Source organism: Falco naumanni, chromosome W (genome assembly GCF_017639655.2).
Source record: "Falco naumanni isolate bFalNau1 chromosome W, bFalNau1.pat, whole genome shotgun sequence".
Lineage (NCBI taxonomy): Eukaryota > Metazoa > Chordata > Aves > Falconiformes > Falconidae > Falco > Falco naumanni.
In genome coordinates, this window is record NC_054079.1 from 28,940,832 (window position 1) to 28,968,772 (window position 27,941).

General features: G+C 39.8%; 1 protein-coding gene across 10 annotated transcripts in view; it reads left to right on the forward strand.

The window, feature by feature from the left end:
- The first annotated feature begins 1,153 nt into the window (after positions 1–1,153).
- LOC121080394 (adenomatous polyposis coli protein-like) overlaps positions 1,154–27,941 on the forward strand; it is a 134,275-nt gene continuing 107,487 nt past the window's right edge. For 2 of the 10 annotated variants that reach the window (XM_040578377.1, XM_040578384.1), the window contains exons 1-2: positions 1,154–1,553; positions 18,577–18,729. In XM_040578377.1, the coding sequence (XP_040434311.1) occupies positions 18,595–18,729 (135 nt within the window). In that variant the 5' untranslated portion in view covers positions 1,154–1,553; positions 18,577–18,594. The other 8 variants (XM_040578379.1, XM_040578381.1, XM_040578383.1 and 5 more) reach the window with 8 other exon arrangements.

The following is a 27,941-nucleotide window of genomic DNA, read 5'->3' on the forward strand; positions in this document are numbered from 1 at the left end:
TGTTTTTTGCTCATATTCTACTTGCTATAATTAATAAAATTTTAATTGGATTATGATCCGTTGTGGTCTCAATTTATAACAGGTATGTACTTGTCCAATGCAGGATCAGTACATGCTTGTCCTGTGTAGGTGGTACAGATGTGGTGTGTTAATCCTCATTGTTCTAAACCAATGTCCCATGCAGGTGGTGGTGGTGGGTTTATCCTGGATTCTGGTCGATTGCAGTTCTGGCTGTGGTTATATGCCTGGTTCCATTGAAGGGTTAATCCTCTATTGCTTTGTCATTGGTATGGAGTGTTCTCAGCTGGCAAGAGCTGGCTTAGGTTGCTCTTCCAGTCATATCTACACTGAGGTAAAAGCTCATAATCCCAGGTAGCATTCATTCTTCTAAGCAAGTCATATTACAGTTGGTATCTTCTCTTTCACAGAGAGAACTGGAAGACAGTCACTCAACCTCCCACAAGCAGGCTGATGCCCAGTATAGTCTCTGACCAACAGCTACCTTAGAATACACACCCACGCATGCCCACCTGCCCTTGTTTTGTTGCTGTTGTGGTTTGTTTGTTTGGTTTTCTTTTTTTTTAATTGAGCTTGAGGTTATTGGCATGAAATACCCCTTTAGCCAATTCAGGTGAGCTGTCACAGCTGCATCCCCTCCTAACTTCGCTGGGGACAGGGGAGAGAGGTGGGTAAAGTGAGAAACAGAGAAAGCTTTGATGCTGTGCAAGGACTATTCAGAAATAGCCAAAACACTGGTGTGTTATCAACACTGCTTCAGCCACAAATCCAAAACACAGCACCATACAGGCTGCTATGAAGAGAGTTAACTCCATCCCAGCCAGACCCAGTACACACTGTTGCCATTTGATTACTGTTTAGGGCTCTCGTCGTCTGGCAGCTTTGCCCTGTCAGCACAGCACAGTCTGTGTACCTCCAGATCTCCCTGTAAGAAAAAGATCTCACCGCACTCAGCACCTACTCCAGCCCTACGCCACAACCAGGAGCCGCGAAAGCGGCTAGTTGACGGATAACAGCCACTCTACCACATCCTTCACCCCGCCTCCACTGCGACCCACCCCTTGCAGCAAGCGTGTGCTAAGAGAAGGAAGCAGAGGAGTTAATGCCCTTGCGCATGCGCGCCATCACTGCAGAAGCTGGGGTTCCCTCGGTTGCGCTTGCGTGTGCATTGTGGGCAAGATGGTGGTGGGGATGTTAGTTAGAAGTGAATGAGTGAGGGGGTGTGTTGAGCTCGTGGGTGTCCTGTACGGGTTGAGCCCGCGTAGAAGTTGGTGAGGCGGTCGAAGCTGTCTGGAGCCTGCTATGGAGGGATGAGGAGCTGGGGAGACGGGTCAGGGTCCAAGCCCTCGCTGATGAGGAAGAGGTAGCTGCTGGGCCCCTGCTCCTTGTGCGCGCTCGGGCCCCTCGACTGCTACTTCACGCCGCCCTGAGGGGCGCCGCCTTTGGCTTTGTGGGTCCGTAGCGGTGGGAGGAATCGGAGGAATTGTGGCGGCGGCGCTGCTGCAGCTACTCTGTGGGGAGAGTGCGGCAGGCAGGTGAGTGCCCGTCAGCAGAAGAGCTGGCTCTTGACGGACGCCGTATGCTTTCCCGGGCAGTAGTCCTCCTAGGGAGTACCCGAGTTTGCAGATATTTGATAGCTAAGATACTGCTGGAATACAAAGGCAGTAGTAGTAAGGCACACAAACTAGTTTCTTTTTTCTGTGAAAAAGTATTTATATTTAGAGTCCTTGACCTGCAAAACCTTTCTGTAACTGTTAGATTAGTCTTTGACTTCAAAGCCCTCTATTAGTAGGGGCTATTTCTTCTGTTATGTTTTCTCTCTAATCTCTTTAAATGAGGGGTGGATCTGTACAGGTGTGTCTGACTACACCCTCGGTTTTTTAAGTCATTCTTGCCTTAAGTGCCATTTATAGCTTCAGAAGTGATTGAATGTAACACAAAATTATTCAGAATTTTATAAAAGTCAGTTTTGTTGTGGAGCTACAGGGGAAGGGAGAAGTGAAGATGCACGTGTACTAAACTACGTAACTGACTTGTTTGTTGTCCTCCTGTCCCCAATAATAATTATAATCTCTATGACAGTAGCGGCATGTAAAACTGGGAAGACGGGCCTATTGGTAAAACTGACAAAAACTTTCCTAAAAATAAAATTTTTGCAGAAACTTTCATTTCATATGTTGGTTCTACCATCTACTAATGAACAAGAGAAGACTTGTGTGTACCAGTCGAGAAGCATATCTTTGAAAGTTTTGCTTCAGGAGGCTATGTCTGAATTGATATCACTACTAGAAATAATGCTTTGGTAAGTTAGAACTACTGCAAGGATTGATTAAGAATGTCGCTAATTGAAATGACAAAGAAACAGAACTTTTTCTCCAATTGTCTTCAGATGCTGTAATCATATTTTTAAACTGACAAAAAGTGTACACTAAATGGTTTCATTCAGTCCTAACTACTCAAGAAATACTAGTCTTGTTAAAGTGAATGTTATGAGGTGGTTGTAATGCTTCAACTTGTTATGATGAAGGCTATTTATCAAATATTTCTGCTCAATGAAAAGGTCTTTGCAATTACAAGTACTTTCCTTGGATGTTTTAGATTCCAAAATACAAATGGGTTACTTGGTAAAAAGTATTTATACTTAGTGGTATAAGGAGGGGGGAGGATATATGAACTAAACTCAGGAAATCCAAATGGTGGCATAGATAATCTCGTTGGTTCTGGGTTTTTTTTTAATTTCTAAATAGTGCAGTAGCAAACACTATGGATCATAAGAACGTGTCTTAGGAAATGTAATGAAATACATGTTCACATATGTGAAGTTTTGATACCTAGATATCTGTTACACAATGCTTATCAAGTATCTAAGATAAAGATTCCTTAGTGTCAAACTAACACCCTCAAGGATGTGCTATGCTACCATGTGCACAAAACTTTAGATGCTGCTTTGGTCAGTACTAGTACTAAACTAATAGCTGTTAGTCCATGTGAACACCTGTATTTTGCACTTAAGTACCTTGTGGATGTTTTCAAAAGATTTTTTAATTTTTTTTATATATCTACACATATGCATGTGTATATACTTTTAGAGCCTTCTTATATCTACTTAATCTTTTGGGTCAGGGAGTTGTGTCCGTGATCATATCAATACTAAATAAAACTTTTAATCCTGTAATGTTCAAATAGGGAAAATCTAGATGTGGCTAACTTTATTTTGGTTAGACTCTGAAAATTCTTGCTTTGAGTAAAACAAAAATAGTTTGGATTGTTTTATATTAGTTAACTTGTCCTGTTTGTTTCAGGCAGCTCAGTAACAATAGAATTATTCATGCAGGTGTTATATATGCTTTTTGAAATACTTTATGGTAGCAAGTTGTTATGAAGTATCATGACTGGCATACAATTGGTTTAGTATAGCATGCAAGTTACTGTTTTTCACCACTATGCTATAGAATTTTTCATAGCATTATATGGTAGGAATTCATGAATTCCAGGAAACTCTCACCCTGTCTGAAACTGAGGCCTTGCCATTCTCCTTTGAGTTGTCCTAATTTAATTTGGACAGTAGAAAGCAACGTCTCTTTTCTGTTTCAAACTACCATGTTTTCACAGTGTATTTCTAGTAGCTCTGTGACAGTGACTGAGTGAGTAATGAATGAATGGACTGAAATTAGATAGCTAAACAATTTGGCAAGTAAAATACATCACTAATCTCATTTTAATGAGGATATCAGTAGTTTGAATGGTAAAATAAAATCCTGTGATTCACCTGAATTTAGCTTTTAACGAAGTCTCTGTTGTAGGCTTAAAAAAAGCAACCTGACCTTACTAAATGAATGTAGGAGGACTCAGCTTGGAAATGGTGATCCTGTAGTCGTAACGGATCTTTAAATGAATTTTCTAGTAGTTTGCCATTTGAATTCATATTATTTTCATTTATTACCAATAATAGGAAAGCATAAGCACTGTATAAACTTAGCTTTGACCCCCGATTCACATACTCCTAGTGTTCTGCTATTTAATACCCTATACTGCTGGGTTTTTTTGGTCCTAATTAATTTGGATTATGACTATAAATATTATTTTTCTAAAATAGTGTTAAAAAACTCTATTGGTGACTTCAGTGGCAACTGATGCTGTGCTGTTGTAGAATTCTATTTTAATTGTTGGATGGTAATCATTAATTTTTAGTTGAAAGCTTGCATCAGGCTTAGCTGGAGGATGAAGCCACTAGGCAATAAGCATTCATTCAGTCTCGGAGACCTATATTGAGTGGGGGTGCTATTTTTGTTAAAGCTTATGGGAGAGGTAGGTAGTTGGGAAATTTAAAGAACACTATTTGCTTTGTCTTATCTGCATGTGCTACTATAATAGTACCTCTGATACTATTTGGATATAGTCACAAGGCTAGTCTATGCTTATTTGACTTGTCAGTCAAAGATTAATAGGGTTCCATGGGTATGTTTGTCTTCATTAGAGAATGATTGTTTTAATTATTGCTAGTGGAAGTAAGAAATTTCAAAAGCATGAATTTTTTTTTGCCTTGGTCATGTGGATTTTCAGAAGGTGAGGATTAAAATTTAGTATACAAGAACATCTTTTTGAACTAGTTAATATAGTTGTATTAGAGCATGAATAGTTTGATTCCTGTTGAAACAGTAAGCTAAAACACTTAAGTTTGAGGCAAAATAGCATTTTGAAGTGTTGTTCAAAAGTGTAATGCTATTTTTTTAGGGATGCATTTTAATCTCAAACTGTTAGAACTATTAATCTCTAATAGAATAGACTTTACTTAGGTGGACTTGATAATTCAGCTTAAAAAGGATTTAGATTTATGTGAAATAAGACCACAATGCTTCTGTTAATGCTGTGAGTTCATTTTTTTTTTCTTAAAATATGAACTTTTTATTCTTATCCTGTAGTAGAATGCCAGTGACACAATAAAACATCACTCAAAGCTTAATTCACAAGATTAAATAGTTTGCTTTCCAGAAAGCATGCATCTTTTACACAGAGATCCAGAAAATCTTTATTTGTGCAGTTAATGCTGAGTGTTGCTTCCTTCAAATAGATTCTGAAAGGTGCCGATTTCCACAAAACTGAATTTGGCTGTTAGTAGGTTGGCCTTTTTGTAGGAGTGGGGTGAACTGGAAGGAAAGGAGAACCTCTCATTTTTGTATGACAGGAATGCAAAGAAATCATGAAAGCATAAATTGTGAGTTGACTCTCCCTTTATTAAGGGAAAAGGTTCTCAGGGTCACATGAGCTTTCTTTCCTCTCCAAAATCCCTGCTGTGGTGATCCCACATAGCTGATGCTCTTTTAAGTGGAAGAACAGCAGTTAAGAGTCTGTTGAAACTAAGCAATGTTTTTCTTGGTCATTTATATAAACAAACATACACAGGAGCTTTGTGTGTTTAAATTTATATATAAAACTTAGGTACCTTGCACATGTTGTCATCAGCCCCCCCCCCCCCCAAGTTAAGTCAGTCATATAAGCAGTTTATGACTTCATTGTGTTTGGTTGCTATTTCTTGGAGTAAGATTTTTCAGCTTTTTTGGTTATATTGTATATTGAATTCAGTTGTTCAATAATGAGCGTTTCCCTCAAGTATCACTCCCCCCCCCCCCCAATTTGTTTTGTTACAGGCTCTACTGAAGTTTGCATTTGTATTGAAAACTACTGTTTAGGTAGTGGGATGACTTTTATCAAATTATTTGAATGCCTAAGTGTGACAGGATGGGACAGCTATTAGATTGAAATGGATTCCTCTTGTTTTGGTTTGTCTCATTTATGAGAGTTTTCTTTTGCTATATGGTTGAGAAAACTGATTTTTGTGAATATGGGAAGTATTAGAGGAAATAAATATGTTGTGGACTGAGGCTTTCTGGTTATGTAAACAAGAACTGAGGTTCAAGCATGGTGGTGAAATCAAAAGTGATCTGTTTATCAATGCCCCAGGAAAGCCTAGAACCTTGTGCCCAACCAGTCTGTCAGTGTCCCGTTATAGGGCCCCTTCACTGAACAGTCCTGCTGGATCAGAGGGTGATTCAATTGACTTGTTCAGGGAAACACACCAACAGCATAAGGGGGACCCCTCAGCAGATCTTCCCACTTTATTTGTTTAAATGTGTTACCCGCTGCCAGTAACTGCTAGCACCCACAAAGGACTCACATTAACAGTTAACGGAATAACACTCTTTATTATAAAATTGTGACAAGATTTGTGATTGCCGGTGATAGGGACTGTCTGCAAAAACAAGCTTGAAATGATACACAACCAAACTATATAAAATCAAAACCTTAATTACTAATGACAGCTAGTATGAGTTAGTTATTTAGCATGCATAAGACAAAGTTCTTACCCAACATGTGTCCCTATGGGGGATAAGACAGGTTCAGCCCGTTGACTGATCCCAGAAGTTACAATGGAGTCTTCCCCTACCTTCTACCCTCCTTTTTCCACTTTTTATACTCATAGTATATTGCATATTCATTCATCATACACAGGATTGATTACAAAATTAGAGGATGATTACAAAATTGATTGATTATAATCAGAGGATTGATTACAAAATGAGGATGCAAATTAGTATGCATTCTCAGAAATTAGTACGCATCCTCAGATAGCACTTACTGAAGTTCTCTACTAACTACGCATGCTCCTCAAGCAGGGTTTTGTCCTCTTTGGGGGGGGTGGGGGGCGGGGGCGGCGCTATTTGAGTTGGAGGTCACAATCTCCCACTACCACAATTATCTTTGTCCTATTTTCAACTAATTTTCTGTTGATGGCAGTGGATTGCAACACCTTATCAGCCTGTCTCCTCTCATAGCCAGAACTTTCCTCACTTGAAGGCTTCTCTCTGTGTAACTTAGATAATGGTGTTCTTTTCACTATCTGTTCTGTGTTTCTCATCCTCCCCAAGGCTGACTCCCTTGATTAGAAGTCCCTTCATTCATAACAGCTTTAGAGAGTGAGTCAGCTTGACCTAGCTTTGTGAACACTGAATCAGAGTTGGGTAATCCAGGAGTTTAGACAACTCCCCCCTCCCCCTTTGGACTTATTCCAGTCCAGGACTAGTCCATTTCCATCACATTTAGGTGGAGTTTGAGAGACTCTAGTCATACATATTGTTACTAACTGGTATCGTGTGCCCAGTGAGGTGTAGTAGTACCTTGGAGGCAGGTAACTTTGAGACGGAGGTGTGTGTTAGTATTACAATGAGGTTATTTCATCTGAGAAAAGTCATTTCACAATGGTTGGCTCAGCCACAGACATCTCATGGATTCTTCGTGTGACAACTGCTATGCAGCTTATCAGCTGTGTGGTGTCATCAAGTTCCCATTCCTGCAGGGAGCATGACAGAGCGTGGCTGCAGGGTCTCCACTGATTTGAAGAATCACTTTACCAATATACAAGCGAGCAGAGGTTATCTTTATTTGACAGCGCTGGGTGCGTGGGGGATCACTCCACCAAAGTCACGCACACCGAGGGGACTTTTCAGTCTCTTCTTTATACAGGCTACTCATACCTATTCATTAATTTCCTGGGAAATCGTTTACGTATTCATTACAGTTCTGGGGACTCATTTACATATCTTGCGCCTGCACAATGTCCTTGAGGAGTGGTCGTCTGGGGGTCTTCAGGATGAAGATTGTGAGTCTTCCTCCAGTGAACTTTTTACCTCTTTGTTTCTGCTCAGACTCTTCCTCGCTAAAGTAGTGACCATGATTTAAAGTCCTTGTCTTTGCCATGTTGCATAGACAACAAGAACTTAGGACCAAATGGCCTTCTTAAAGATAACAAAAATCCAAGGGATTAGCAATTAGTACATCCTTTATGTCAACAATAAGGGCCTTTGGATGTTTCCCAACTTTTAGATAAACATAAATATATCATTCTTTAGATAAGTGGCACATCTTTCATCATTCACCACTCTGCTCCATCCTCTGTTACTCCTATCAGCATGTGCTGAGCTGGCAGGATGTGTTGCTTAGGGAACTGTGGTGATGTGGGTTCCGTGCATGCCAACTATCCTGAAGGCGATGGCTATATTTTACTCTAAAAAGCTTTCTGTAATACTATACTTCTATTTGGTCCCATTTTTCTCTAATCCCCCCCCCCCCCCCCCCCCCCCCCCAAGTAATTTTCCCACAGGTGTCCTTCTTGTTGCCCTTGACTCTCCTCATCAGAATCAACTCTAAGTGGACTTTGTCTTTCCTAACCGTGTTTCTGCATGCTCAGACAGTGTTTCTATATTCCCTTGTATTGGGTTTATGTGGCAAGGTTTTTGGGGGTAGGGGCAGCGGCAGGCTGATGTGGCCTCTGTGAGAAGAGACTATGGGCTTTCCCTGTGCCAGACAGAACCAGAACAGACCCGCTACTCGCTAAAGCTCAGTCAGTCAATGAAGCTGATGGCACCTCTGTGATAACATATTTAACAGAGGATAATAAACACTGCATAGCAGTTGAGAGAGAAGTGAGAAAAAAGTGTGTGCAAAAAAAATAAAAAAAATCTGCAGACCCCAAAGTCAGTGAAGAATGCTGGGGGGAAGAGACATCAACAGTGCAGCCCATTGAAGACTCTAGCTGGAGTAGGTGGATATACCTTGAAGGAAGCTACAGCCCGTGGTAGGGACTCCATGCCAGAGCAGGCAAAAGGTATGAAGAGGAAGGAGCAGCAGAGAGGAACTGTTATGAACTGACCACAACGCCCATCTCCCCCTGTGCTGCTTGTGGTGATGGAGACAGGAAGATGGTGGAGGAGTCAAGAAGGAGGAGGAAGGTGTGTTTAGTTTTTGTTTCTCGATGTCCTAGTCAAATGTAATTTATTGCCAATTAAAAATAATTTTCCCCAAGTCAAGTCTATTTTACCTGTGATGGTAATTGGTAAGTGATCTCCTTGCCTTTATCTTGACCCACAAGTTCTTCCATCTTATTTTCTCCTTTCAACCTGTTGAGGGGGAGTGAGAGTGGAGCTGGGTGGAGCTTTGGCAGCCAGCCAAGGTCAACCCACTGCATCCTCCCACATTACCTGTCCCTGCTTCTACCTTCTGTATACTTCCCTTTTCATGTTTGAGTTTTGCCAGAAGCTCCTTCTTCATCCATGCAGGTCTCTTGGCATTTTTGCCTAATTTCGTATTCATTGGGATGGACTGCTTTTGAGCTTGAGGGAGATGATCCTGGAATATTAACCAGATTTCTTGGGGCCCCTCTTCCCTCCAGGGCCTTATCCCATGGGATTCTTCCAAGCAAATCCTTGGAGAGGCCAAAGTCTGTTCTCCTCAAGTCCAGGGTTGTGAGCTTGCTTTTCACCCTCCTCCCTGCCCTCAGGATCCTGAACTCCACCATCCACATGGTCACTGCACCCAAGGCTGCCTTTGACATTCCCAACAAGCCCCTCGTTGTTGGTAAGTGAGGTCCAGCATAGCCCCTCTCATTGGCTCTTCTATCGCTCAGAGGAGGAAGTTATTATCAATGCACTCCAGGAACCTCCTGGATTGCTTATGCTCTGCTGTGTTGTCTCCACAGCAGATATCAGGGTGGTTGAAGTTCCCCCATGAGGACCAGGGCCTGCAAATGCTAGACTGCTCCTATCTGTCTGTAGAGGGCTTCATCCATTTGTTCTTCTTGAGAAGGCAGCCCATAGCAGACACCCATTATGCTGTTCCCTTTGCCTGTCTTCTCTTTAATCCTTATCCATAAACTCTGAAGTGACCTCTCATCCATCCCTAGGCAGGGCTTGATGCATGCCAGCTGTTGTCTCACAAAGAACACCTTCTCCTCCTCATCTTCCCATCCTGTCCTTCCTAAAAAGCTTGTATTCCTCCATTGAAGCCCTCCAGTCATGGGAGTAGACCACTACACATCTGTGAAGGTGCTTTGTGCTTGCTGGGAGCACCAGTCTATTCTCCAGGGGTGCAATCCTGCACTGGCTCATCTCTACTATCACAGAAGACAACTAATGATGAATCAAATTCTGTATTGGTCCTGAGAGAAGAGCTGGTGGACTTACTTTCCTGACCTTAAGCAATTGACTGAATCTTTGTAGTGCGATACTTGATTATAGTCATTGCAACTTTTTATGTGTGCACGTGTTCCAAGGAGTTGCAGTTCTTGAAGGATTAAAGAAAGAAATAACTTTTTTGTTCAAACAAAGCAAAGACTGTCAAATGGAAGCCTTGGTTTTCTCCTCTGTTTCTCTCTTCTTGTTCCCTTTGTCTTCTCTGTCTAGTGTTTTCTACCCTTTTTAAAATATGTTTTCACAGAGATGCTACCAGCTTTGCTGATTGGCTCAGCTTTGGCTGTTCTAGTACATGTAGAAACTTTTTATATATACAAATATTATCAATGCTGTGTTCTTTTATTGAAAGGAAAAATAGAATGATAATCTTCACAACCTGAGTAATGCAGATACTTGTGATATTTTACACAGGGAGAATTTAAATGTCTTACCCATGACTAGAGAGTAAGTATTAATGTTGAAATACAGAATTGGAGATGCTTTTGTATTTATGATAACATCTTGCCTGCCTTCTCAATGGTTCAAAACCTATCCAAAAGTTGGAATATGAGCATATGTTGTTGCTTAACACTATAGGGACAGGCAGGTTCTTCTGGGGATTATTAGTTTGTTGTTACACAGAATTTCTAGCAATTAGCATAGCTTTCAGTTAAACAGTTTCTGGTAATCAGTGTAGCTTTCTTATGATCTGGAGTTTTTAGTCACCTGGACTTTTAAGTCACCAGATTGGGTAAAATTCTTAATAATCAGCATGTGATACAGTATTCATAATCTAGATTCAGACTTTACCTAAAAGAATATGAGTCACTCAATCCTTAGAAGATGACAATGGTGGAGGCATCCCTGACTACTGGGAGATCATGGGTTTTGCCATCCAGCAGCAGTTCTGGTTTAAGTCCTGCTTAGGAGTTGCAGCTGCTTGATTTTATAGTCAATACCTCATGTGCTGTTATGCTTCCCTATTCCATATCGGGTGGCACCACATCCTGGCAACAATGCTGGTCCTAATACTGACAGGGGGTTTATCTCTTCTATAATGGGGGTCCATCACATCCTGGTGACAACTACAGTGTTGAAAAGGGGAAGAGAGAAGGGAGTGATATGTGATCAGCACACTTGCATGTTATGGCTGTTTGTCTTAGAAAATGGCGTTGGTTATGCTAACCATGCTACCAGGGGTCAGGAGCAGGGGGTATTGGTCACGTGTTAACAGAAATCATATTCTGTAATGTGTGCATAATAGGTGTATTTAGACTGGCAACAGGTTTGAGATGGCTTAAGTACTTAGCGGTGTGTCCTTTCCATAGCATTGTAATATTGGCTGAGGTTAAAGTAGCCTTGTTATTCTGGAATGAAAGTGTCTTTGCACAGAGTTATTCAGATGCAACTAGTGTTTTAACTTGTCTAGCCTCGTTTGCATTAATTTTCAGGCAGAGGTGTACCCTTGGGTCCTGCTTTTTACTGTTGGCAGCTAATCGGTGTGGGTTTAATATTTTACTATTTTTTTTGTGTCCCTTAAGGCTGTGGATGAATCCGCGTTAGAGGAATGCGGTAGTCACTCAGGAGAAGCGTGTCGTGTCCCCCCCCCCCCCCCCCCCCCCCGTGACAGTGCTGTCCAGTCCGCACGGCTGCTCGTTAACCCCTCTGAAATATTTAATGTCGGCGACGCGTGCTGTGTTTGGCAGAGCTGCTCCCGGTGTCGAGAGCAGCAGCTCGCCGTCCTTTCAAGTGCTAAATGTGGCGAAAAGTACGTTTTCAGGGAGGGGCTCTCACCAGAGCCCTCTCACCTAGGGCGATAGCCTAGAGTACACGGTACGCAACTGTTTTCCGGCGGGAGGGAAGGACGATAATCTCCGGGGCGCGCCGCCCTATTGGCTGTGCGGTGGCGCCGGGCGGCACGTGACTTGGGCCGTATTGGTCGCGGCACTAGCGCAGCCGCTGGTCGCGGGTGGGGTCGACTGTAACGCGATTGAAGCTCTAGCGGCTGCGGAGATGGGGTGAGTGAGCGCGGCGGCGTAGTGCTGCTGGTTCCTGGTGGCCTTGCTATAGGAGGAACTGAGGACGGCTCTCTGCGGTGCTTAGCTGCGCCGGAAAGGGAGAAAAAGCGCTTTTGTAGTTTAAATATGTGGAAAAAGAAAAAAAAGGTTCGCTGACATAGAGGGGAGGACGAGGACCATATTGAAGAACAGGAGCATCAGATAACGAAGAAGGGAAGGGATATATGGCGAGCAGGGTTGAGGTTGTCCTGGCCCCTAATGCTGCCACAGCGACAGCTGCCGGCAAGGGTCACAAAGCCTCTACCGCTGTGCTCTGGCGCAGCTTGCTGCCCTGCAGCGATGGGGGGAGGGGAGGTAGGTATTTCAGGTTGCGCAGCCCTTGCCTGTGGGATCGAAATTTGGACGTGTTTTTCTGGGGATGATGCATGTCCCGTTGTGAAACGGTAAGGAGCTCCCTTATGTGTGGCACCAGCCTGGTGCCGTGTCTCTGCTTCGCTGCAGCAGCTTTTTCCTCTTCTCTGGAAAATGAGAGCTGTAAAGGGACCGGAAGCTGGGCTGTACTGCTGCATTCAGAAATGCACTAATAGGTGGCCAACTGTGAGCTATATAGTAGCAAAAATGCTGAGGATTCTTGTAAGAGGAATGTTGTATGTTTAATGAACCCTAAAATTCCCTGACTTCTTAAAAAAGTATTTAATGTTGCAAAGATATGCTTAGATATGTGACTTAACCTGAATAGTCTGGGAAACAGTAATGGGTTAGTCCTTTCTTTTTGTCAAATATGCAGCTTTTATTCTAGCAGTTTGTCATCAAAATCCAATGACCTAAAAACTTGGGTTTTGTAAAACCAAGACACCTACAGCTGAACTGCTTGTTTACAGTAACACAGTCAAACAGTAAACACAAAGTCTTTTCTGGTGACTTAAGTGTAGGACTTTGACTACACACTTCATTTAATAGTTTAAGGGATCAGCAAAAACTCAGTTTAGACTGGTTTGGATAGTCATGTTGAAAGATGCCTTATAAAAGGTGGAGTAGGAAACATACAACTCTTTAGTTGTTAGAGAAGTATTTTTATTGAATTGCTGTGCATATATATAGAATACAATATAGAGTGATTCTAACAAGTCTTTTTCCTTACTCTTGTTTGTTCTTAGAAAGTACACCTTAAATAGCAAAAAAGCTTTTAAATAAGTTCCCTTTTTTGTTATTTCTAATGTGCTTAAATTCTGAATATTTTATCACAATTACAGTTCTTTGATAGTACACAAATATGCAGAGTAGTTTCCTGGAACCAAGCTTCTGTATTTTTAATGAGACTCCAAGAAACTGATAAAACATTTTTTCCTCCTCTTTAGTTCTGTTAAATGTAGTCATGCACAAAAAATTTTGACAAAGACAACTCTAACTTACTGAATTTCCAATGAAGTCCTTGTTGCTAAAACAACCACCTTGTGAGCAACCAAAGAGTAGTTTGTGATGACTGTTTTCTACTCCTTCCTACGTATCTCTGACTGATGACCTGGGCACACTTAATGCAAAATAAATGAGAAGAACTGAAGGTATGAGATGTATAACACCGCTGTTCCATTCATGGACACTTATTCCATGCTGTTTTCTCCATTCTGTTTAAATATATCCAAGGCCTTAGAGCCCTCTTAGTATTCTCATTATGTCCATGTGCTACATAGACCAGATGAGGAAAAAAACCAAACAAAATAACCTCCCTTCTGTCACAGCACTATCAAAACTAGCTGGCTGCAACAAGGCTTTTACCATCCCATACCAAGTTAACTTCAATAAGTAGTTCCCACACCTTGCCCCAGCACGGCCACCAATCCCCTGTGAGGTTTACAAAAGTTCATCTACTGCCAGTGCTGTTTCTCAGTCCTCTTTAGGCCAGTCCACCCTGCTTCTTGCCTCTGCAGCATCCAGATTCTCTCTTCTCCAGGCTCCTCTTCCAACCAGCCTCTCTTCATCCAGGCCTCCTGCTTCTCCTGGGGTCTCTCCTACACCTGGGGGTGTACTCTCACTTTCTCTCCTCCCTCTGCTTCTTCCAGCTCCCTCTTCATCTAAGACTCCTCTTCCATCCCCTTTAGAGCTATTTAACTACTTAGCAGGAACCAGCCACAGCTGCATGTTATCCACATCAGCCAATCTACCACCCCTGAAGCAAGCCCACAGCTGTATATTATCAATGTTAATTAACCTGCCTTCATTCCTCTACAAGTCCTGTATGATTTCTCTACACCCTTCGACTGAGTAGGCATTTTTGGGTTTGTTCTTTGATGCATATAGGGACAGAAAGATTAAATAGGTTCACAAAAGCCATTTTAGTAAGGCTTAGGCATGCTACCAGGTAGAAATATTGTTATTTTTCAGTGTGATACTGGAAAAGGCACAAATATGTTTTGTGCTCTATCTGGAAAGAATCAGGATAATGGGCTTTTATGACCTGAGGAGGATGGAGTATTTTTCAGTGAGTATACAAGGAGAGTGTTAAAACCTGTGAAGGATAAATAATTTTAAATTAGCAGGCCTGGAAAACTTTCTCCAAACTGAACTGGATAAGATAGTCTCTATCCCACTGATCATAGAATTATTTAGGTTGGAAAAGACCTTTTGAGATCATCAAGTCCAACTGTTAACCAGGGCTGCTAAGTCCATCGCTAAACCATGTCCCTAAGCACCACATCTACACATTTTTTAAACACCTCCAGGGATGGTGATTCCACCACCTCCCCAGGCAGCCTGTTCCAATGCTTGACCACCCTTTCAGTGAAGACATTTTCCCTAATAACCAATCTAAGCCTTCCCTGGCATAACTTGAAGCTGTGTCCTCTTGTCCTGTTGCTTATTATCTGGGAGAAGAGACCTACCCCTATCTGCCTACAATATCCTTTCAGGTAGTTGTAGGTTCCCCCCTGAGTCTCCTCCAGACTAAACAACCCCAGTTCCCTCAGCTGCTCCTAGTGACACTTGTGCTCCAGAACCTTCACCAGCTTCATTACCTTTCTCTGGATGCACTCCAGCACCTCTACATCTCTCTTGAAGTGAGGGGCCCAAAATTGAACACAGTATTAGAGGTGCAAAACTTTGATGAATTCTTAAATACCAAAAAAAGACTTGGAAGACTGCTGATATTTTGCCAGATTTGAAAAAGGACAAGCAGAAGGATATCTATACGTAGATTATTTAATGTAACATCAAGCTTCAGATAGAAGAGTGGAGAAACTGATAAAAGATTTGGGCAACAGAGCAATTGAATTGATGCAAGTCAGCATGGTTTGATATATTAAAAAAAAAAAAGGGCAAAATAAACCTTACTTGATTTTCTTGATGTTTTAAGTGTATTGATAAACATACAATTTTTATATAGTTTTATGGCTGAAATTAATGGGTGGAGCTGGCTTACTTTGGAACAGTTGTGTAGGGTTTTTGCCTGTGTCAGCTCTGCTTGTCTTTTGGAAATACTCATAGAGTAACTGAACCATTGTGGTTAATGGCCCAGCATATTAAGTTAAACACATGCTTATTTCAGATTATATTAGTAGTCAGGAAGTAATCTGCAGGTGGTTCAGTAGCTGTTATATGAGCAGCTGAGCTCTCTTTTCACCTTGCAGAGATGGGTAGGGCAGGCACTGTTCTAGCCATCCCAGCATTAGTAGTAATCTCTTGCAAGTCAGAACCCTTAGACTTAGTACTTCAACAGATGTTTTAAAATGTGTTAAAAAGATTAATAAGACACTAATTTGAAAATCTCAAAAATAGGCTCTAATGACAGTATGATCTACCACTGAATAAGTTTGGTTTTATCCTGAATTCAGTGTGACATGCCCTTGAAGAAACAATTCCCCATTAGTCGCTTGTGAGTGAATTATAATAACTAATAGAATAGTAAAGAGTAATAAGGATATTTGTCTTATTACAGGATAGTTGGGTAAAACTTGCAGCTGTAGAAAGAAATCAGAATTGATAGTTCTTTCTAACTACTAAATTATAATCTAGATATTAATGAACTGTAGGCACAATGATCATAATCTGTTATTTTAAGAATAGTAGCTACAATGTGAAAAATCTTTGGTTGTTAGCACATCTGCTTACCAGTAGTGGTGGTAGTAGAATGCTAAATTCTGTTTCCTTATTGGTGAGTCAGAGGTCTGATTTACTGTTCTTTCAAGGAAGTTCATAATCCAAAATCAGTGTAATGAACTGGAATCCCAGTTGACTTCAGTATTGTTTGAATTGGGCCTTACTGGAGAAAATAGTTTTGTTTTTTCCACTGAGTTTTGATCTCTGAAGTAGCTATAGAGCTTATTCACTAACAAAAAAAAAAAATCAGCCTCAGTTACCATGTGTGACTAAATAATTGTTCAGTTGAAGTTTTTTTTTTTAAAGTTGAAACAAATAGGTTGTAGTGAAAATATATTGTCTATATGTATGGACAGTGCTAGTACTCTATATTGTTGAGAAAAAGATGTTAAGGTTTTACACTTTATTCTTTAACTTTGTACTGAAAAGACTAGTTTGTTCTACAAGAAGTTCTGGTAGTAATAGCATTTATGACTGACGAAAACCTAGTAATGGAGGCTGAAATATTTCCATAAATAAATTTAATTAATATATCATAAATTGTTGAGCTTGTGGTTCTTAAACAGAACTTCTTCAGGGTATGTTGTGTATATTGTTTATTAATTTCAAATAAAAAAATCACCATTCAATATAAAGTTGTAAGTCTTCAGAGAACATTGGTGATTTTGCCTATCTCTTTGGGGGTTTCAGACTAAAAAAAGCACATCTAAATTTCTGTTTCCTGTGCAGTTATAACTATTAATTTTTTCTTAATGTAGAAAAATGCATGTCTAAGTCTTAACAGTCCATTTGCATAAATCTAGACTGCTGATTAATTTTTTTTTTTAGTGTCTGAGAGTTATATCCAACTTGAAATTCTGCTTTGATATGTGTATTCATGCAAACTGCTGATTCAGTACAGCGCATAGTGAAATTTCTTGTAACTTCATTTTATTTTGGTAAGAAATTTCTTCTCTATCTCCTAAGAATGAGAAAATAGGTTAGGGAACTAGGAGACCTAGATTCTAGGTGTTTCTTATATTGATGGAGTTAAAGCCTGAAGTTCCTGCATCCCTGAAATTATTTCTTGGTTTAAATCTAGCAATAGGGGTTATCTCCATTCTTCCATTTGAGTTTCTTTTTGCAGAGTGGTCTAGATCCAGATTTAGAGTGCAAAAGGGAGCTTGACTCTCAATCATAATAGTGAATTTACAAAAGGTGGGTTGTGTTCTGTCTCATGCATTTTCCTTTGGGTTGGATAAAGTATGAAATTGGTATCAGAACAAACAGTTCTTAGTCTTTCCTTTCCTCTCGACTCCCCAGTATAGTGACTTCATACCTGGAGTGAAGTTGTATTTATTCTTAATTAAACTGATTCTAGCCCCATGGATCGTGAATATGTTTCTGTGTATGGTGTAAAGTGTTACAGCTTCAAACTAAAGGGCCAAGTGTAAACCATTCCTTGCTTTAATTTGGACTTGCTATATGGTCTCTGCTGTGAATGAGGAAATATGTGGCTGTGAACCCTGTATGGCTGACGAGGGCCTAGAGCAAAGTGTAGCTTATTGTCCATTTGGACATCTGTTATTTAATAAAAATTGGAGATGTTCTGGATTACTCAACTTGCATTAATCAACTAATTCAAATAGTTTTGTTTTAATCTGAAAACCTGTGGAGTTGTAATACTTGACATCTGAATAAATCAACAAGTGACTCCTAGTCAACAGTAAAATACTGTCTCTTAGCACTGATGTCCCACTTCCATGTCATAAAAAAAAAAAAAAAGCAGCCAAACAACAACAAACATTACACAAAGGGAAGAGGGGGCTTTGGAAACTTTTATCAGGAGGAGAAGGTAAAAATACATTTAAAAAAACCTTGTTATTCAGATTTGCTTCCAATTTTCATGTGCTAAGTGAGTTATAGCAATAGATTGTCTAAAGACAATTTTTAATTCTGCTGAGTCTTATCAAGTCAATTGAAATTAACAATTTGCTTGAAGCCTTTTATTTTTGTTATTTGAAAGCAAAGCACTTTGCAAGCACAATTTAACAGTGCTTGTTGGCTACTCAAAATGATTAAATATGATCTATTATCTCCTTAGTTTCTTATTGTTATAATTGAAGTACTTAAAAGTAAGGATGCTTTTGTATAATGGTATGATTTCTCCTTGTGTATTCTGGCTTCCCCTAATACCTAAAGCAATTGTTATCATCATCTTTCATTTGCTGAATCATGTATCAAATGGAAGCCTACTGAAAAAAAGCCACTGAAGTGATGTTAGTTCTAGGCACTTATAGTTTGGTTTCATGGATTTGAATGAAATGTTTAGTAAGTTGAGTGGTAAATGGGAAAGACTGAGATGTAATTTTATGTTTAGTAAGTTGAGTGGTAAATGGGAAAGACTGAGATGTAATTTTATGTTTAGATATGTTTAAGCCTAGTATAATTTCTTATTTTTCCAGGACTGAGGGTAGCCCAGGATGGCTGTAGCTTCATATGACCAGTTGTTAAAGCAAGTTGAGGCATTAAAGATGGAGAACTCCAACCTCCGACAGGAGCTAGAGGACAACTCAGATCACCTGACAAAGCTGGAAACTGAGGCATCTAATATGAAGGTATTGCAACCTATATGTCTGTGTATTATCATTTCTGTTATTGTCTTTTGGTTTTGATTATGTATGAGTGTTTTAATAGACTAGTAGTTTCTCAAAAAATGTTATGCGTTTTTTAGATTCCTACAGAAATCCCTTTCCAGGCTGTGTAAGGGAAAACTATTTTCATAATAATTTGATTAATTGTTTTTGAAATTTGAAAACTAAACATTTCAAAACAGCTTTTAGATACACCTTTCCATTTTCATATTTTCTTTTCTGGTCTGTCATGATAAGCTCTATCATTTTTACCACTGCTGTACTTCCCAGCAGGAAGTCTGGTCTGTTGACATAGCTTTTGATGAAGCAAGTATTGCTTACCTTCTGAAAATAGTGGAGGGACTGGATATTTCCAGTGTTTTAAGGTAAGTATAAAAAATTTTAGTTTTATTACGATATTTACTTAACATCCCCAAAAGAAAAGCTCATTTTAAAATAATACCACAAGTCTTTAGTCTCTCCCAAGGCCTAAATTTATATTTACTAATTTCACCCAAATGTGTCTGTGTTGTGGTTTAACCCTGGATGGTGACTAAGCACTACACAGCCACTCACTCACTCCCCCCACAGTGGGATGGAGGATCGGATCGGAAGAGTAACAGCTAGAAAACTTGTGGGTTGAGATAAAGGCAGTTTAATAGGGAAAGCAAAAGCTGCACATGCAAGCAAAGCAAAACAAGGAATTAATTCACTACTTCCCATGGGCAGGCAGGTGTTCAGCTGTAGAGGAATTGTAGAGGAATGAAGCTGGGTTAATTAACATTGATAATATACAGCTGTGAACTTGCTTCAGGGGTGGTGGGTTGGCTGATGTGGATACTGTGCAGCTGTGGCTGGTTCCCGCTAAGTAGCGAGAGAGAGAACAGCACTGACAGTAGATGAACTTTTGAAACTTTGTGGGGGATTGGTGGCTGTGCTGGGGCAAGGCATGGGAACTACTTATTGAAATTAACCTGGTATGGGATGGTATTAAAGCCTTGTTGCAGCCAGCTAGTTTTGATAGTGCTGCGACATTCAGCCATCCCCAGGAAAGCAGGGCTCCATCATGCATAGCGGTTACTTATGGTATTTGTCTTCCTAATACCAAATGTCCCCACCTTCCTTCTTCCCCCAGTTTATATACTTGGCGTGACATCACATCATATGGTGTGGAATATCCCTTTGGCTAGCTTGGGTCACCTGTCCTGGCCATGTCTACTCCCAGTTTCCTGTGCCCCTCCAGCCCTCTGGCTGGCAGGGCCCAAGAAACTGAAAAGTCCTTGTCCTAGTATAAACATTACCCAGCAACAATTAAAACCCATCAGTGTCCTATCAACATTTTTCTCACACCAAATCCAAAACACAGCACTGTACCATCTGCTAAGAAGAAAATAAGCTCTATCCCAATTGAAACCAGGACGGTTTGTCTAGTGTTTAATTGGCTACGTGTAGGTCTTCAGAGCCACCTATCCAAGAAGAAACACTAAGCTCAAATGGAGTTTATCTTCCTACTGATCAAAATCCATCTGTGGGTACAGTTATGTTTGTGTGATACATGGCACTGAACAAGGTAGAATTTCACAGGCAATATAGCTGCATTAATGTAGTGCTCTTCCTGAGCTTGCAAATCTTGTTTCTTGGTGCTACAGCTGGGAAAATTGGAATGCTTTTGCTACCTAAGCTAACATGGCTTAGAAATTTTTGCTGTCTGCGTATACTACTGTATAGTGTAAGCATACTCTTAAAACAACATTTGTATGCCCATTTCCTTGCTTTACCATGTTCATGTGGTAGATTTATTGTTACTTTATAATTATATGAAATGTGCTCATGATGAATGTAGAAATTAAAGTATATTTAAATAGAACTTTCTTTTTCTCTAGCACCTAGATTGAGCTATATATTCATTATAATATTTGAATATTCATATGTATTCAAGAGGAAATTTTTCTTTTGTTTTGAATTACTGTTTTGCCAATAGATGGGGTCAGCACAAAGGAGATGGACACCTAAAGTAGTGAGTTTATCTTTACTTACATTTAAAGTAATAGAATAGTAAGGCAAGAATAAAACAAGACAAGGTAATGTGTCTAATCACTGCTACATATGACAGACTGTAGTGGTTAAGAAAGATACATCACCAATTGCCTTAATACTTTACTATCATCCAGATCTACAGTCGCTGGGGAGCCCCAGTTACAGCAAGGATTTGGAGAGTCTTTCCTAGCAATTGGGAGATCTTACACAGTACACCCACTTATAGGTGAGGTCACTGTAAGAGGATCCAGCTTTAATACTGTTAAATAAACAAGCTTACCTAATTTCAAATGCGGAAACATCTGGTTTCACTCTCCTCATATTCCTCTAAAACCTGGCCAGGGCTCAGGGAGGAACCAAGGGAGTTTCCCTTATCTAATTGATTTTAACCACTGGTTTTCAAGCAAGGCCATGTATCTGGTTTCATAGCCTTGACTGCATGCCTCTAAGCGAGGAAGGATGCACTATATCTTTGATAATGATTATATTCTAAGTTACATCTTTCACTAATGATTGTGTGTTTTTTGTGAATGATTGGATACTAAATATATATATATATAAAAAACGTAAAACATTTGGTTGGCGGCTTCATCTAAAGGTCAACTTGGGCTCAGGTCCTGTTGCTCAGGCCTCAGTACTTCAATTACTGTCATTAGTTATGACAATACTTGAAAGAACTACATATTTTTTAGTTACATTTAATCTTTGCATTATACTGTAAGATGAAATTTACTTTCTGAATTGAAGTGAAATTAGTCTTTTACACCAGCTACTTGAAACTATATTTGGCATTAACAACTCTGAAAAGAATTGCTTATTGGCTTAACTATGTATCGGAAAATTCGAGTTAGATCTGTCACTTTTATTAATAAATTTGTTATATCATCATCTTAGTGATAACTCCTCTCCCTTTCTCCTTGTCATTGCAGTCTATAATAAGGGAGTGAAGAGTAGGAGAGATGATCTTCCTCATAGCTTGAAAAAGGGACAGAGAAAAAGTCTTTTCTCTTTTTCCCCATATAGTTTTTTTTCCTTTGACTTTTGTGTGTATAATTAAACTTCCAGTGACTTGGAAACATGCCATCTTTATAAGGTGGTCTCTGGGTTATTGATTTGGTATGTGGGACATTTTTATGTCCTTACTTCTAATGTGGCAGATCACCAAACAGTGATTCTATCAGAGTCCACAAAACTGTCTTGATTAGTATATTTTGAGGAGATATTTCATTATTTTTTTTTCTGAAGTGCTTTCCTGGACCTGAGAAATGTATCCTAAAAAACCTCCACCAAACTCAGTATGTTTCTCTTCGCGTGGGGTGGCAGGGGGAGAGGATTGTTTAGATTAATTTGATTTTTTTAAAAAAAATAATATCTCTATTCAATTAAAAAATCCCAACCAGGTCTATTCCTCATGATTGTTTGCTCCTGGACCTGAAGTGAGACACTGTTTCTTTACTTTGTTTGTTTCAGATGTATTTGAAAAGTGTTCAAACCTCGCTTTGCTTTATCTTGAATTTGAAAGATGGTTTAGGAATGATCTTGGGAATTGGAGTCTGGGTGAAATAAATTTGAGATCATTGCAGGATTCTCTTTGGTCAAGAGATAATTTTAGTTTTATAAGCTTTTAGGAGGAGGTACATCATGGCTTTGTTCCACTGAAAGACTGCTTGCTTCATAGTTTGTGTGGTTCTAGCGCTGTGTTTAGGAATAATTACAAGTAAAGTAATCAGAAGGACTTTCAACCTCCACTTCTGTTTTTTCAATTTTCTTTGTTCAAGGATTTCCTGACTTGATAGTCTCCTTATCTCCTTCAGGTGCCCACTTTATCTTTTCTAATTATTCAGAGTACATTCCTTTCTCAACACAAACAGAGCATCACCCAGAGCATTGTACCAAATTCATCCTGACTAATCTTTTTTTTTTTTTTTTTTTGTAAGACCTTGTTCTGTTTCAGTCCAAACGCTTTGGGAACCAGTGGTGTAATTTACATATTTGCTTTTTACTCTTACAGGTGCAATTGTTATTTTCTTGTACAGGATGAATAGATGGAGATCAACAAAAAAGATGCAAGAATGGCAAAAACTTTACCTAAATTCATACTGAAATGAAAGCAATATTTAAATTTTTGTTTTAGGGAAATCATGTGCTGCTGCTTTGTATTTTCATAGTTTGTTTTTAGAGGGGTTTTCTTTGGTGCTTGGTTGTTTTTTTGGTGTGGTTGTTTTTTTGTTGTTTTTGGATCATTGTCCTCATAAAGGTTTTAGTTTTAATAATTTTCTGTGAGATGTGGGGTTTTCTTCTTTTGTTTTGTTTTGTTTTTTTTACTTTGGTGTCCAAGAATGGTTTATTTTTGGTGTGGATAATATTTGTGAGGGTTTTTTCTACTAATTAGACAGTAATAAACCTTGAGATGCTTTGTTATATTGGAATGGATTTTGACTAAATACAAAAACAAATACTAAGATATTTTGAAGGTTGTGAATGTGTTTGTGCAGTGTTAAGCAAAGATAAGATAATGTAGTTGGAAAATAAATAATTTTAAGCCAATAGAATATAACCTACTAGATTTATTGCAGCTGTGTATGTTTCCTGTGGTTGATTAATTAGTAATTAAATTAGCAGTATTAAAGGTTAAAAGTGTGCTTAATATGATGTCAGTGCTTTTCATCTTGTTTCTGTCATGCTGGATTTGTGAGAATGAGAAACCTTTATTTCTTATTAGAAATGAGTGATTTTTAACATAAACTGTAATTAAATTATTTTCTGTGCAAATATAACTTCCTATAATATCTTTTTATGACTACTTAAGAGGATGAACATACAAATCATAACAGGAATAACAGGCTGATTAGCACTTTAGCAACTTAACAGAACAGAGTAGTTTAGTGGCTTTATTTAAAAGAAAATCTTAAAAAAAAGTAATACTTCCAGTTTTGAATATTGTAGCATAAGTTTTTATAAAAACAAGAATTGATGTTCAGAATGTTTCAGGAGCAAACTGACTTGCAGCATTTAGATAATCTGTCATAGTTTTTGGGTATGAGATCTTTATTAGCCTTGTATGAAAGTAGGACTTAATGGTCTATTTGCCTTAAGAGAACAGTAAATGCTGATCCTTTATACCAGGTTTTCCAGTGGCTGAATTGCAACCTTTCTTAGAATTTTACCCTTATAGGTATATAAAGTTTCAGATACTATTGGTACCCTTTATTCTTCTTGTCAAAACACTGAAGTTTACTTTAACATGACTACAGAGAAGAGTGTCTCTTTCAAAACTTGTGACTCCTTTTATCCAAAACCTCCTTGATTAGGTAGGCAGGTGATCAGATTTTCTTTTAACTCACCTTCTCCTGCGGCGAATGAAGAGACGGGACGCAGCTTGATGCAAGCAAATGTCCATTTATTAGTGATTTTCTTACAATTATATACGTTTCTACCTTCTACATATTACACACTGATTGGTTAAATCTTAAGCGTAAAAAACACTGATTGGTTGATATTTAAGGCACACCGTTAGAACAATAGGAACTGATTAGTTTGTCTTGACATAGCAATAATTTCTATTCCAAGGTTAGGGAGTTTCTTTCTACGCGGCTTTCTTGATTACATATCGGCGCCATCCGTTCCCTTATCTGGCTACTTGTTTCTCTGTCCGTCTGGTTGCCTCTTCAACTGTAGCGGCTCAGGGCTCTGCAGTTAGCTTGTTCCTTTGTTCCCAGGGCTTGTGCCCTACAAGTTCTAACAAGTCTCTATTCATCAGGCTAACAGTACTTGGACTCTTGTCCTTGAAACCTTCTCCTACATCTCCCCCTTCCTGTTGCAGAAAAAGAACCCCTGAAATCGAGCGAGTTATTAATTTTTGTAAGCATTGTAAAAGACAAGGTATAAGTAATAAAACAAATAAAAAAAGCAACTAAGACATATTATCAGTGTAAAAATAACCCACTGTCTCTGTTCCGTACAATTTTACAATTTCCCCTTTTTGTTTTTGAACAGCTAGTACCAGGTTTGCCATGTTCTGCAGGGCCCTTGCAAACATGACGGCAACCAAGGTAATAGCAAACAAACAATACTGCCAATTGAGTGAATGGATGCCAAAAAGGCTGAAATTTTCTCAGATTTTGATAACATGTTGCTGCAATGGGGCACCTAAAATCCACGCAGCACATACCATCAAAATCCTCACAGCCATGTCCTTGAGCCAACAACAAAAAGCAGTGGCAAATTTGACTCACATTCTTAACTGCCTACCAAACAAGGTGATTTAACTCTAATGCTTTCCCTGCTGTTACTCCGGATAAGAGAAGAACCGCCGTGACATGTTCCCATCACAGCCTCCTACTACATTAGCATCTACAGAAAGACAATTATCGACATTCAAAGTGTAAACAATATCATCTTCTTTTGGATTAACATTATACATAGGTGGAAGGGCACACCAAACAAGAATTGGTTCAGTCAAAAAGTTCAAAACATAGCATGCCTTCTCTGAACATAGCTCTGGGGTCATTCCCTTCATTCCCTCTCTTTTTTTATGCAAAGAGAAACACTTTCACCAAAACAGAGAAGCCCCTATTTACATCTCTGAGCCCGGACACAAACCGCAGCTGTATGCTCCACCAGGCTCAGGGCAGGAATCATTCATGCAGTTACATAGCTATATATCTCTACAAGCATGCAGACACCTATTAAACACTAGATAACCATGTTCATCTTTCCTATTCTCCTTCACAATACCTAGCTGTTCTCTCATCTCTTGTTAGGTCAAATATTCTCCAGTTTCCTCTCCTACCTCTCTCTTCAGACATTCTCTATCCTCCCCTTTTTTGCTTAATTGCGACGAGGCAAAGGGGGTGTGTAGCTGGGTGACCATGACCTGCTTTATGTTACAATCAACTAAACACTGAATACAGAAAAAAAAAAAAAGCATGGGAGACATAAGGCAAACATCAATAAGGTGGTTAAAGATAATTATAATAAATCCTGTAATACTTTTGAGTCATGGCCCAAAGTTTCCCAGCCGTGAGAAGAGACCAAAGGCATCCCGCCCCTGGCTCTGTTGCAGATCTTTGTTTTAAGGCTTTTGAGTTTTGTATACTTTTGTAAATTAATTCACAGTGGTCACTCAGATTCACGTAACACATCCTATCAAAGTCTTCACACTTGTGTCCCTGTGCTAATAATAAAAATCAATAGCAAGTAGGTTCTGTAGCAACATATGATGGACAGAATCAACATCTGTTAATAAGCCAGAAAAAAAAAATAGTATTTGTAGTATTACTTTGTTTAGCAAGCTAGCAGCCTGATTTACTAAGCAAGTTAAGAGCGTGTACTATTCTTACAAAAGAGATTAAAGAAGCAAAAATCTGTTATGCTGCATTCCAGAACTCAGCCTGAGAATTACAGTCTGCTGTGAGTTCTGCGTTACAATCATTTGACACATGTTGGGGTTGCGATTGTGAAAGTTGCCCGTTTACAATTTTCATTGGCATTATCACAGCTAGTTGTTTTAAAAGCAACCCTTGAGCTTCCTGATGTTCGACTTGTTGCAAAATATTCTGAAGCCAATCAATCAAGTTAGTATTAAAGTTAGTGACTCTCTAGGACCCTGTGGCAAGACTCCCGCATCCGGACTGCCTTAACAGCCATCTCATTCATTTGCAAACAGTTGTCCCTGGGATACCTTGCCTGAGTCACAGAATCGGCACAATTATTTTCTCCAGCCAACTGCTCATAGTTAACAGCAATTCCCCGATTAAGGTTTTCAGTCAAGGCCACTACACATAGCTCACAAAAATCAGATAACCACATCATATACTGTATCAGTTAGTACCATACAAAGCAATGACTTCCAATCATGCAGTGTGAGTGTATAAGGCTCTGCCATCACTTCAAGAAGGGACATAGCAAATGTATTATGAATCCTCCCTTCCCGCACTGCTTTGCTTAACCCTTTAACAGCCTCGTATTGCACAGACTGCCACTCTGCAGGTTGATTTGTCTGACAAAATACTGAACATGCCATAGTGACTCCCAAACCCCCTCACTTAAGTGCTTCCCACTTGCATTCCTGCCACCAGTCCCTCAGACCCCCTTTCACCCTCCCCAAAAATACAATCAATGCATCAGGAGAGACAAGGGGGTGGGGGAAAGGTCTACCTCCTTTTCCAGATCTATAGGACCTGGATCAAAAGGTTTATCAGTGTCAATAAAATCATTGTCCGAGTTGTCCTGTTCCCGTGCTTGGTCCTGTGTTGTGAGGGTCGCTGCAGTCAGTGACAGAAGCTTTGGGGGCAGAGGAGGTGTGGACAGAATCGCCATCGTTGACGGTGTCTTGAGAAGAGTCGCGCTGTCGGTGGAATTTACAGCTTCCTCTGGTTTAGCACCGTTAGTAGAATTAGTCCACACTTGGCAAAGAGTAGTCAGAAATTGCCACCAAGATTCTCCATTTTATGGTGTCCTGGTTTCAGCTGGGACAGTTAATTTTCTTAGTAGCTGGTATAGCGCTGGTTTGGATTTAGTATGAGAATAATGTTGATAACACACTGATGTTTTTAATTGTTGCTAGTTATGTTTATACTAAGTCAAGGACTTTTCAAGTTTCCCATGCTCTGCCAGTGTCCAATTCTGGGCTCCCCAGTTCAAGAGAGACAGGGAACTACTGGCTACAGAGGGCTACAAAGATGATGGGACTGGAGCATCCCCCTTGTGATGAAAGGCTGAGGGAGCTGGGCCTGTTTAGCCTGGGGAAGACTGAGAGGGGATCTTATCAATGTCTACAAATACCTTAAGGGCGAGTGTCAAGAGGATGGGGCCAGGCTCTGTTCAGTGGTGCCCAGTGACATGGCAAGGGGCAATGGGCACAAACTGCAACACAGGAAGTTCCATCTGAGTATGAGGAAAAAGTTCTTTACTTTGAGGGTGACAGAGCAGTGGAACAGGCTGCCCAGAGAGGCTGTGGAAGTCTCCTCGGGAGACATTCAAAAGCTGCCTGGACACGACTCTGTGCAACCTGCTCTAGGAGAACCTGCTTTAGTAGGGGGCTGGACTAGATGATCTCCAGAGGTCCCTTAGAACCCTGACTATTCTGTGACTTTCCAATTTGTTTCCAAAGGAAGAATGTTTTTAGTTTTGTCTTGCCTTTTCCCTTTTATCTTTGG